The sequence below is a fragment of the Hipposideros armiger genome, unplaced genomic scaffold (genome assembly GCF_001890085.2).
Source record: "Hipposideros armiger isolate ML-2016 unplaced genomic scaffold, ASM189008v1 scaffold_613, whole genome shotgun sequence".
NCBI classification, from domain to species: Eukaryota; Metazoa; Chordata; class Mammalia; order Chiroptera; family Hipposideridae; genus Hipposideros; species Hipposideros armiger.
This window is the reverse complement of record NW_017731963.1, coordinates 957,637-970,610: the sequence shown is the minus strand read 5'-3', so window position 1 is coordinate 970,610 and position 12,974 is coordinate 957,637. Positions and strand designations below refer to the sequence as shown.

Here is a 12,974-nt window from a genome sequence, read left to right as displayed (position 1 = left end):
TTCCACGTCAGGTCACATTATCTTCATTCCAGGGTGTTCACCAAACCTGGTTTGCATAGGAGTTTGCCTTATAATTCTGTGTTCTAAGGCTTGGTATTGAAACACACATACAAGATTCGAATGCCTGCAAAGAAAAGAGTATAAGGAATGGTCTCCTTTTTTCCACCACTCGCCCCAGTCCTTACTCAACTCCTCATAATACTAACATCAAACATTGATTGAGCACTTTTCTGTTCTAGGCACTGTGCTAAAGGCTTTGCATGCAGCATCTCATGTAAATTCCCCCTAATATTATGAGATAAATTCAGTTGAATCTCTACAGGTGAGTCAATCAGGTACATAGAGTTGAAGTCACATGCCTCTGTTTTCACACCTGTACAACGAGGATCATAATGATATCTTCTTCCTCGTTAGGTTTCCTTCCCAGCTAGAATATTGATTCCAAGAGGGCAGGACCTTTTTTTCTTATAAACTTCTATATCCTCAGAGCCTAGAATTGTGACTGGCATTGAGTAGGCCCTTGGTAAATACTTGTTGAATGAATGAATGAATCACCTTATAGATGAGGACTTTGCAATTTAGAGAGAAAGTAACTTGCCCTAGGGCACCCAGGTAGATGTGGTGGAACTTTGACTAGGACCAGAATCAGTTGTGTGTTGGTAAATGTTTAATAACCAGCTCTCTGAAAAACCAATAACCCTGATTTGTAGCATTTGTCGATTTCCATGATCTAAACACTCCCACCAGGGCTGATTTCAAGCAAGCAAGCTGATTTCGATCTGCTTGCAAATTTCCTGAAAATGTAACCATCGGCTCTCACAAATCTGTCTATACAAGCTGGCTCCAGCATACCAAGAACTAGGACATAATTCTAAAAGGGCATACCCCCACCATACTCTATCCTGCCAACCAAAACAAGGCACAGTCCATACTTACAGCTAAGTAGGATGGGAAAAGACACTGAAATAACTCAGTTCAAAGCAGATTGCATGGGTGATTCTTAAAAAACAAAAGACCAATCACAAAACTCCTCTGCTTAAAACCTTTCAATATCTTCCCAATGCTCTTAGCATAAAACCTACTCTCTTGATCATGACCAATAAGGCTCATTGTGAAACCTCCCTCTATGTCAGGTACTGTACTAGGCCTCTTATACTAGGATTTAATGGTGAACATGACATCTGTCATTCCTGCTCTCATAGAGACTGAGTCCAACAAATGAGGCTCTCAATAAACAAGTAATCAACCATTAAGCACAAAATTACAAAAGCAGATATATGTGCAGTACAAGAGGTGCTGGGAAAGAGAATAATGAGGAGGGGTTGCTTACTTGGACTAAAGGTGAGTCTAAGAAAGTGACATTTGAGACGTGAAGGATGAGAAAGAATTGGATGAGGTGTGGGGCTAGTGGCCTGACAGAACAGGAGAGGATTTGGCACTTTGAAGAATAAAAATAATTCCTGTATAACTGGAGATAGTAAAGATGGGACAGGGAGGGTGATTATGAACGTTGCTATGGTCTGAATATTTGTGTCATCCCAAAATTCATTAAATTGAACTCCTGACTTCCAAGGTGATAGTATTAGGAAGTGGGGCTTTTGGGAAATGATTAGGTCATAAAGGTGGAGCCCTCATGAATGGGATCAATGCTTTGATTAAAAGAGGGTGGAAAAGGCTCTCTCACCTCCTCTGCCACGTGAGGACACAGTGAGAAGGCGCTGTCTATGAGTCACAAAGCAGTCCCTCACCCAACAACAAATCTGCCAGCACCTTGATCTTGGGCTTCCCAGCCTCCAGAACCGTGAGAAATAAATTGTGTTGTTTACCAGCCATCCAGCATATGATATTTTTTCCACAGCAGCCTGAACGGACTAAGACAAATATAACCATGAAGGGTAGGGGGCTAATGGCTAAGGGGACTGGGGGAGAGGCTTAACACCCTTTGAAGATAGAACCTTATTTAAATCCCAAGAGCTGAAATGCTGAATGATTCGCTTCAATGATGGGTGACTTTCTCCTACAGAAAACCTTTTTATAGGTCATCCAGTTACCACCAGGTCTTGCATAGGTGAATAAACAGAAGCCCAAAGAGGGAAATGTGATCACCAACAGTTTTTCTGCCAGTAATAGTTGTGTGGCCTTGGACAATATACTTTCTGAGCTACCACTGTACAAAAGAAATACAATGGAGCCACAAAGAGAGCCATACATGTAATTTACATTTTCTACTAGCCACATTTAAAAAGTAAAGAGAAATGTGTGAAATTGTATTTTATTTGAGCCAGTATATCCAAAATATTTCAACATATAATCAATAGAAGTCTCAAAATCCAGTGTATTTTCTTTTTTACATTTATGGCACATTTCAATTCAGACTAGCCATATTTCAAGCCCTCAGTAGCCAGCCACATGTGGTTAGTGGGTACAGTACTGGACAGTGCAGCTCTATGCCTCAGTTTCCTTATCTGTGAAATGAGGATAAAATGAGGATAAAATTGCGTAAGTCACTGGAAAGAAAGTGAGAGCACATGTGAAACACTCAGTACTACGCCCTGCACCTGGGGCGCCTGGGATAAATCTTGGTTCCTTGGGTCTTTTCTGCCAGGACACCGCCCTCCTTCAAGTCTCCGCCCACTTTCCCCGCCCCTTCAAGCTCTGGGCGGAAGAAGTACTGTCGCAAATGCAGCGCGCTTTACGGTAGCGCTGTCTTTCACCGCAGTGTGGCTGGCTCACGTGTGGCGCGCACTTTTAGTTCATTGGCTCTGCGGCCCCGTTCACAGCGCTTTTCGGCAGTGTGGCTGGAGCTGCTGCTAAGAGGGACACGGTTTGGACGTGAGTGGAGGGAACCAGTAGTTAGCTGGGCCTGGAACCATGGATGTGGGCGAACTTCTGAGCTACCAGGTAGGAGGGACAAGAGGGCTGGGGGACCGTACTGTCACTCGGGCAGGGGTGGCTGGTCGCAGTGCCAGAGCACCTTCATCTCACCTCAGTCCAGGGCCCCGGTTCCCTGACTTCTCATGCCACCGAGGTCCGAGCCTCTCATTTCACATCATTCCTTCTCCAGAACCTCTTGGTCTCTTTTAATGCATTCCTTCTCAAAACTCGAGCACCTGCTTCTCAACTCCAGTCCGGGCCCCTTCTCACCCTACCCTGGGGCCTGGACCCTTCATCTCTTCCGAAGGCCTCAGACTAGCTTCAATCACCCACCTTCAGCTCCCTTCTCCGCCAGCCATTGAGTTTGTGGTGGTAATGGTGGGAGGCCACTGGTCTTTCTTGCATTTGAGCCCCAGCTTCTCCACTGACTGGCTACGTGGCTTTTGGACAAGTCATTTAGCCCTCTTTGAGCCTCAGGTTTTGTATATATAAAGCAGAGAAAGGAATAACAATCTAGTAGGATTGTTTGAGGACCCTGTCAACTAGTGGGTGTGAAAGCTGATTTTTAAAGTGTGGAAAGCTTTAACTATGTTAATTGCAGATGCTGGGAGATGTTCAGAATTCTAGCCTGGGATGGGTCCCTAGGAGTCTTGTCCCCCTTGCTCAGGGTACTTAGAGGGAAATGGTGGCCTAGAGGGCAGAAAGGACTTGTCCGAAGTCACTTAACAAGTAAGAATTGGTATTAAGAGCTGGCTCCCAGCTCAAAAATTTTCCTCTCTTAACTTCCTAAAGAGGCTTCTTGTGCTTGGCACTAGAGCTGTTCTGTCCAGTATTGTAGCTGCTATCCACATATAGCTATTGAACACTTGAAATGGGACTAGTCTGAATTGAGAAGTACTGGGACTGTAAAATCACACTGGATTTGAAGACTCAGTGTGAAAAAAGTAAAATTTTTATAGTGACTACATGATCATATTAGTTGTATTAATGACATTGATTATTGATCATATTGATTAAATGGCCATTGTGGATAATGGGTGAAATAAAATATGTTTAAAATAAATGTTACCTGTTTCTGTTTACTGTTTAATGTAACCTCTTTAATGTGGCTACTAAAATTACGTATATAGCTAGCCCCATATTTGTATTGACAGCTCTGCAGTATAGAGAATAGGTAATTGTGAGTCATGAGTCTGGAGCCCCATGTTGCTTGGAATCGCTGTTTTGCTAATAACTGGCTGCTGTAACCTTGAACAAAATGCTTAACCTGCCTATGCCTTGGTTTCCTCATCTGTAAATGGGGGCAATGTTGGTACCTACCACATAGGTCTATCATGAAGCTTAGACCAATGCTTTTCAAACAGTAAGCATTTAGTAAATGTTAGAAATTATATTTGTGCCACTACCTCAGCCACTATCCAAAGAACTGATCTTGGAGACTAGACAGAACTTGTAAGCAGTGGGGAGAGATATAACCTAAAGATTCCTCTTTTTAAGACGGTACTCGATCGGGAAAGAAGAAAGGAAATAGGAGAGTTGTTGAATGAGTGAGTGTATGTCTGTTTGGGAGTTAATGGCTAGCCATTGACTCGTAGAATATTAAAGCTAGAAGACCTTCATTCATTTGCTCAGCAAATATTTATTGAACCCCCCATTATGCAAGGCACTATGTCTGCTGAATATACAGCATTGAACAAAACAAGCAAAGTTCTTACTTCTGTGGAGCTTATAGTCTGTTGGGAAGTGACAAGATAATAAATGAGTAAACAAGAATTCAGATTGTAATAAGTGCTTTGAAGAGTACGCAGGTAATTCTGTAGAACTGTGTTGTTTAGTATGGTAGCCACTGGCAACATGTGACTATCAGCACTTGAAATGTGGCTATTTCGAATTGAGATCTGCTATATGTGTGAAATACACGCTGGATTTCCAAGATTTAGTATGAAAAAAATGAATATAAATACAACATATTAATTTTATATAGATTACGTGTTGAAATGATAATACTTAGAATATATTGGCTTAAAGAAAATATTATTAAAATTAGTGTCATCTTGAAAACTTTTAATGTGGTTATTAGAAAATTTAAAGTTATCTATTTGGCTTGTTCGTGGCTTTCAGTATATTTTTATTTGACAGTGCTGCTAAAGAAAATAACCCCTGGGAGTGGGAGACAGGACCTGTTAGTTTAGATAATATGGCCTGGGAAGGACTCTGAGGAATGGATATTAAAGGATTGAAGGTTGAGAAGGAGCCAGTCACGTGGAAAGGGCAGAATGATCAAGGCAGAGGGAATAACAAACATACACGCTATGAGGTAGAAGCTGGTGCAGCCTGTTGGGGGATCAGAAAGAGCTTCGATGTAGCTGGTACATGGTGAATGAGCAGGAGAACGGCAGGTGATGAAGTTGGAGATGTAGGCAGACGACAGACTATGTAGGCCTTCCTGTGGGCCATGATAAGTAGTTCGAATTTTATTTTGAGAGGATAGATAACCTCATTCAACCCACTTGTTTGCAAATGAAAAATGAACTCCATTTTGATAAAAGGGCTTCCCTGAGGTTGTAGGCAAAGGTAGTGGCAGAGTTGAAACCGGAATTCTGATCTTATTTCTCGCCCTGTTCATTTCCCACATGCACTATTCTTGCACCTTCCTTTTTGAAAGATCATTGTCCACTCCTGTTCCTGAAAGATAGTACAGTCTGGAATCTAGTCTGGAATCAGTCAAATGCACCCATCCTTTTGTGGAAATCATGAGGATCCTCTGAGTTAATGGATAAAGAGCTCTTTGAAAACAGTAGCATTTTATAGATAATGAAAGATGTATTACTTAACCTCCATCATCTGTCTAAATCATTATAACCAGGAAGGTGCTGTTTTTAATCCCTGTTGCATAGACAAGGTACAAAAGACCTATCTCCTGGGTGGAGCTCCTAACCACTGTGCTGTACTGCTTGCCTACTCTGTGCCAGGAGCTGAGCTAAAGTGCTTTCGGATAAGTTCTTACATTTAATTCTCAACATGCCCTTGGAGGTAGGGGGCATGCTTTTTTACAGAAAAGAAAACTCAAGCTAGAGAGGTCAAGTTACTTGACCAAGGTCAAAGAGCCAGTAAGGAGCAGAGGTGGAACTGGAACCAACTGAGTACCCAAACCTAGTTTTCCATTTTGTTTTTAGATTTTTAAAAACTTCAAATATTGAAGTATGGTACACATACAGAAGACTGTGTAAATTTCAAGTGCCATTGCTTATGTTACCAATATGACCACTTAAGTTCATTTCTCAGAGACATGGGGGAACCAAGATGTCTGATTTGAACATCCCCACCCCCAGAGTTGGATTCAGCAAGTCTCCCATAGGACCTTGGACTTTGCGTTCTAACAAGATCCCAGGTGATATGAAGCTGTTGGTCCAGGGACCTCACTTAGAGACCTCCTGATCTCGAACGATCTACATTTCTTTTAAAATTTTCTCCTGCTGAGACATTCTCCTCCCTTTTCATGCGCGCAAGTTATACTTTTTCCCTGCCATCCAAGATATTGAGAGCAAATCACTTAATCTTTCTGGGCCTCAGTTTCCTCATGTGCCTAATGAGGGGATTTAGTAAGTCTCTTTGAGATCCCTTCTAGCTTTAAAGTTCTGTGATGCTAATTATTTAGGCCAAGAGCTCCAGAGGTTTCAAGGATAAAAAAGCTTGATGTAGTGGAATGAACTGGGGCTGAAAATCTGCAAGATTTGAGTTTTAATCCTACCTTTATCATTACTTACCTGAGTAATTCAGGACAAGTCACTTCCTACATCATTTTTTGTTTGTTTGTTTCTTATCACCTAAAAATGAGGGGATTGGGCCGTATAACTTCTGGTTCTTTCCTAAAATTCAGAGGCTAAGGTTAGCAAAGAAAATATGTAATTATGTAATGTCAAAAAATGTTTATTAAAAGTAACGTGTTTTTTTTTTTTTTTGGTTCTCACTAAATTTCATTTTGGGGCAACTTGGCGGGAAGACTCCAATTTTCTGCTGAGATTGGTTCTTTTAATAGTAGAGTTGAGGTAGCAAGGGCCTCTGTATATGCCTTCTATCCTTTGACATGTGTTAATCATTTGAGAAGTCAGAATTACAGTGTGGACAGGAGGTGTTAGAAAAAGTCTTCAAGAGGAAACCAGTTATGTTCCCAATATGAAAATGTACTTTTTGGATGACTTCAGGCTTAGACATCTCATCAAGAAGTGTGCCCAGTAGTTTCTTGGCTGAGAAGTTTCTACTGCATAGACGTGTATGTGAACTCCAGGGCATTCTCATTAATACTGATTCCACAGATGCCTGGAAAAAGTTCTTCCGTCTGAACTTTTTCAATAAAGAATTCACATGTAGTGCAGTTGGGAATAACTTGCTTTGTGACATGAGACGCATTCTCTTTGAGGCAGATTGGGGTCAGGGACCCTTGGTTTTGGCAATATTGCAGACACCCACTCCCCCTGTCACCTATCAGTAATATCATAGCATTTCCTTGGATGGTGGGTGCTCATAGCAATCTATAATCTTGCTCCTTTCCCCTTATTATTTTTTTGTAATAAAAAAATTTAATAGCAATCAACTGACAGGAACAGTATTACAAGACTACTGGAGAAAAGGAAAACTACTCTAATCCAATCAATATTTTTATATTCCCATAGTCCTTAGATATTTTGCATGGCTATACCTTTTGTGTTTTATGTTCTATATTTTCAATTTATCATTGCCAGAAATATTTTGTGTTTCTACATAGTCTTCATGTTATTTTTAACGTTTGCATGTTTTTGCTCAAGTGATAGACTGACCATTTCCCACTAAATTGTTCCTCTATAATGGAGTGTTTAGAGGGGTTTCAGGTTTTTGTTCTTGGAGATAATATTGCAGTGAATTTATTTGTGTGGCATTTTTTTCCCCTCTCATCTGTCCTTAGTAATTACCATTTACCATTTCCTGTGCTAAGTATTTTATGTACTTAAAATTACATTAAGACATTATCTGGACCTTAAAGAATTCATAATTTAAGGAGCAAGACAGACATTTCAACAACTAACCGTGTGAATGAAGTATTATGGCAGCACAATGAAAGGAAGGATGAGATATGCCTGCAGAGGGGATGGATGTGGTTTGGTCATTGAAGAAAAGGGAGATGACAGTGGAATCTCAGCCTTGATGAATGAATAGGAATTCTGTGGGTAACGAAGAAGGCTGAGGATTAGAGAGAGCCGAAAGCATGGGCGTGAGCTGTTCAGGGCCTTGAGTAAACGGAGGGGCGTGGCAGGAGTCCTGGGGTCGCCTCAGCTGTAGTTCTGTTAAGCAATACATGGTCTTTTGTCTTTTATGCTCATGTGGAATTAATCCTTTATCAGTTTACAGCGCTAAGAGCAGTGTGTGTTGTGGTTTTACGGCAATCTTGATACTACTGGTTGTCATAATTTAACAATCCCCTTCATTTAGTGGGCATAGAAAGTGTTCCTTCAGGTTTGCTTTAATAGTAATCTTGTTTTTTCCTTGTGCGTGCTTATCCTTTGCATTTCTTATCTGCCCCTTTCTGTTAAGGTAGGGTTGTAGTTGAGCTTCTCTGTTGTGTTATTTGTTGATGGTGTGTGTGTAAGAAACTTGATGGGAAGCCGGAGCACTGTGCTCAGACATATTTTTCATTCTGTGGGGGCCCCATTTTGCCTATAACCCTGAGGATATTATCCTAATCGTGGTATCATTTTATAGCATCATGCAATAGGCTCTTTGGCATGGCAGTTGAAACTAGTGCTTTTGGAAGTTCCTTTTTGTTAGTAGTGTGACTATAAATAACAGATAAAGAGCTATTCTCATATGCTATTCCCATTTCAGGGTGTTTTCTTTTCATCTCCTCAGTGATTTTTTTCTTAAGTTCATTTCCTCCCTTTGCAACCTTCTTATCCTCTCCTTTCCCCTGGCGCGTTTTTTTTCATATTCACAAAACCCATCTTGATGTGCCTCCTTGCACACCAGACAGTGAACTGACAAGCAGAGACCAGTACCTACCAGAGTGTCTCCCCCATGACTGATGTCTAATAAATGATTATTTAATGATTGAGTGAATGCCATCAAATATGCTCTGTTTATTTCCCCCTTTAGGAAAGCTTTAGTTCTAATATCTTGTTTGCTCGCTGGCTTGTAGCTCTGCTTTCATGTTAGACTCCAAGCAAGTTTGATTCAAATCTTTAACTTCTGAATTGTCCTCCTCTTCAACAACTAACTGTGTGAATAAAGTTTCTGAATTGTCCTCCTCTTCAACAACTAACTGTGTGAATAAAGTTTCTGAATTGTCCTCCTCTTTCTTATTGTGTCTTGCTACTCTTGCTATAAAACCTATATTCTTTTTTAAACTTTTTATTTTGAACTGATTTTAAACTTATAGAAGATCTGCAAAAATAGTAAATATTCCCTAAAGTTAACATCTTTTATAACTATAGTACAACTATCAAAACCAGGAAGTTAACATTTATATACTAGTAACTAAACTACAGACTTAATTCAAATGTCACCCGTTTTTCCACTAGTGTCCTTTTTCTGTTCCAGGATCCTATCCAGGATTCCATATTACATTTAATTGTCATTTTCTGTGTGTTTTATGATCTTGACATTTTGAAGTATTTTGTGGAATGCCTAACACCTATGTTCTCGAAGATTGATTGCCGTACCCTCTTTGCCAAAGTTTTTCTTGAGCCTCATTATTCTTTTTTTTTTTTTTAAAGATTTTATTGGGGAACCGGGGGAGGGGAACAGACAAGTTGCTGTCCTTTTGTTCTTCAGTCTAGTTGTGGAGGACGCTGCTTCACTGGCCCATGTTGGTATTATCATTGTGCTCTTCCCAGCTGAGGCAGATTGGTTGCTGGCCATTGGCCGACTGCTCATGGCAGCTCACGGCAGCTCACGAAAGCTCATGCCAGCTGCCGGCCAGCTCCACTGCAGCCTATGCCGTCGTCGTCGGCGACTCAACAGCTCCAGGTCGAGCTGTTGTTCACCATCTTAGCTGTAGAGGGCACAGCGTCACTGGCCTTCATGTGGGATCCGAACCTGGGCCCTGCTGCTCAGAGCTGGCATCCCAAGCCAACTGTTAACCAACGCACCACTCGGCCGGCCCCTGTAATCAATTTTTTATGTCATCAATGCCATTAGATTCTAATTTATCTATATTTAAATCTAATTGATGCCACTTAGTATGTTTGATTTTTTGCTAAAATTATAACAGTACGGTACTTATAAAATTATAAGTGTAAATTTATTACCATATAACAAAGGCTTAAAATAAAAATAATGTCATTTATATACAAAACAGCTCAAAATGTTATTAAATGCATAAAATAGTCAAAATAACAACTTTTTATTTTTGTGGATTTTGGACACATTTTGAAAAAAACTTGACAGCAATTAGCGCAGTGAAAGAGTTAATAGACTTAAACGTTAACAATACATCAGTCCTCTGGTGGTGTATCATGTTGGGATGCTATTTTCTTTGCAGCTTTGGATAAAAAGAAAAGAATCGTAGCTATAGTTTGTCATGCTATCTTTTACCAGCCCCTTTGAACATTAATGCTTCCATGGAAATAGCTAGTAGCTTCTCATGTTAATGATAAGGGAAAACTTGAGCATTTCCAGGTTGCATAATTATTGACAGAGAAGCTGAAAGATGGAGTGGGGGCTCTGGCCAGGAGTAACTGTTGGACAGTGGAAAGTAGAGATGCTGAAGAATCAACAGAATGTTGAAATTCAGCAATAAAGGAGGACAAAAAATAAAAAAAGACATTACCATTTGATGAATTAGGAGTTGTAGCTGAAAGAAACCCATAATGACGTTCTTTGTTTTAAAAAGATGATAGAGGTGGTGTTGAATCGTACTAACTCCTATTTTACCTGGTGTCTTTGGAAAATGTGGCGTTCCTCATAAATTTTTCCAGATTTTCCAGATAACCGAAGCTTGCAAATGGAGCAAGACTGCTAGAACAGGAAGGACCTGGAAAAGATCTATTCTGGCCTCTCTTTACAGATAGGGAAGGCAGAGCACAGAGAGGGAAAGAACTTACTTCAGTTTTCCAACCACTTGGTGAAAAATTGGGGTTCCGAGCAGTGCTTCCTCCTCCTCCTTTACACATTCAAAACTTGAATTTTTCATCATTTTGTATGGAGCTCTTTCTAAAACATAGACATTCTTGCTTTTCTCCATAGGCCACACTGTTGTCTCAGGACCTGTTATTATGAACACATGTGAATTGTGCTCAGATAATCCCATGACCTTTTGAGGTGCGGAAAGCTTTTACTCCTTCATTAAAACACTTGGCGTGTTAGAGAGATTTTGAGTTTTTGTGCCTAGTTTTTATAGTTTGGGGTGTTTTTTTTTTTGCCTCTCTTTGGTGTCAGCTGTCACTACTGAATGTTATTATTGGTTTGATAGGGTTCTATGTGACATTTGAGGCCTTTTCTGCTTTCTCTTAATGGTGTCATAAAGCGTTGAGGTTGTTGGATGAATGAGCCATTAGTATTCTTGGTCACCTTTGGATGAACTGTAAAACTTTAGGGCTTTTCTGTTAGATACCGAAACCTGTAAGATACTAGAAATCACATTAGTGGAACTTGTCTTCATTTTCCATCTACCATTTCCTCTCACATCCCTTTGCCTACTGCTCTGATGGTGGGGACTGGAGAATGTCTGAGTCATTACTATTGCCCACTAATGAGTCTTTCAGGAGAAACGAGCACTCCCAAATAGGGGCTTAACCTGGCCCTCTGTGGAGTACCCTTTATTTTTCATGGCTGCTGATCTTTCTGGAGTGGAGCGATTTACCTGTCTGATTGCTTGATCCTGTATCTTTAAGCTAGTCTTAAATCCAAATTCACATGCCCAGCAGCCCTTGCAGTCTAGATTGTCACAGTCACCTGAGACCCTGTGTGTTCCTGACTTGTTCACGCCTCTGCCCAGTTCCTGTCCTGTACTTGGCTCTTGGCTATCTCTCTCCTTTTCTCTTCTCTTCCCAAAGCTGGTGAGCACACACACACTTTCCTTTGGACTTAGTATGTACCTGCTCACTGGTCCCCACCTGCTGCCTCATCCTAAAGGACTCTGGCTGGCTGGCTGGGACTGGACCTGCTTCACATAGTGTGCCTTATGTGGTGCACCCTGCCTTAACCGGACCTTCAAGGCCCAACCTTTGGCCTCAGCCCGTAGGTAACCACCATTGCCGGCCCATCGGATCCGCTTGTGAAAGACCCTACCCAAGAAGCTTGCAGATTTTCCAGTTCTGTAACTTTGAGAGTCTACTAGTTCTCCATCTTGGTCTTGTCTCCCTTTGCTGTTGTTTCCTAGTCATTCCCCAGGGATTGGCGAAGAACCAACCAATGTTACTAGGGCCTTATGACACATGCTTAGAGTCAGGCTGTGAGCCAGTCCATATTTTCGAGGGTTGGTACATTTCATTTGGATTTAGGATCCAATAATGAACCTCTCATTCTTTAATTATTCAACAGGTATTTATTAAATGCCTACTAAATGCGAGATGTTATGCTAGACACTGGGAATGGAGTGGTGCACAAGGCAGTCGCACTCCCTGTCTTTATGGAACTTATATTCAGGGAGGCAAGAAACACTACACAAGAAAAATAAATACAAATAAATAAGAACACCTAAAAAAGCAAACACATACTAGATAAACAAAAACAAGATACTCAGATAGGGACGTGAAGCAAAAAAAAAATGAGCTGATGTAATAGAGCGAAGGGGGGCATCAGAAGGTTCTAGAAGGCCTCTCTGAGGAGGTAACATTTGAGCTGAGACTGAGTGAGAAAGATCCAGCCATACGAAGCGCGGTGGGAATAGCGCTTAGGCCAAGGGAAAACCCAGTACGAAAGCCCTAAGCTGGGAGTAAGCGTGTCGTGTTTGAGCCTCGAGCATGGTGAGTGAGAAGGGGACAGTTGAGATAAGGACAGAAAGGTCGGTCAGCTGTGGGGAGGAGGGGGAACCCTAAAATGTTTCGATTTTATTATTGTTAGTGCAGTGGGAAGCCATGAGGGGTTTTAAGCTGTGAAGTGACACAATTTGGTTTATGTTTTTTTTT

At 41.0% G+C, this 12,974-nt stretch overlaps 1 protein-coding gene across 1 annotated transcript in view; it reads left to right on the top strand.

Annotated features, from left to right (window-relative positions):
- Positions 1-2,707: 2,707 nt before the first annotated feature.
- CTNNBL1 (catenin beta like 1) overlaps positions 2,708-12,974 on the top strand; it is a 167,093-nt gene continuing 156,826 nt past the window's right edge. The window contains exon 1 of the mRNA XM_019625080.1: positions 2,708-2,901. Within this exon, the coding sequence (XP_019480625.1) occupies positions 2,872-2,901 (30 nt within the window). The 5' untranslated portion in view covers positions 2,708-2,871. The remainder of the gene's footprint in view (positions 2,902-12,974) is intronic.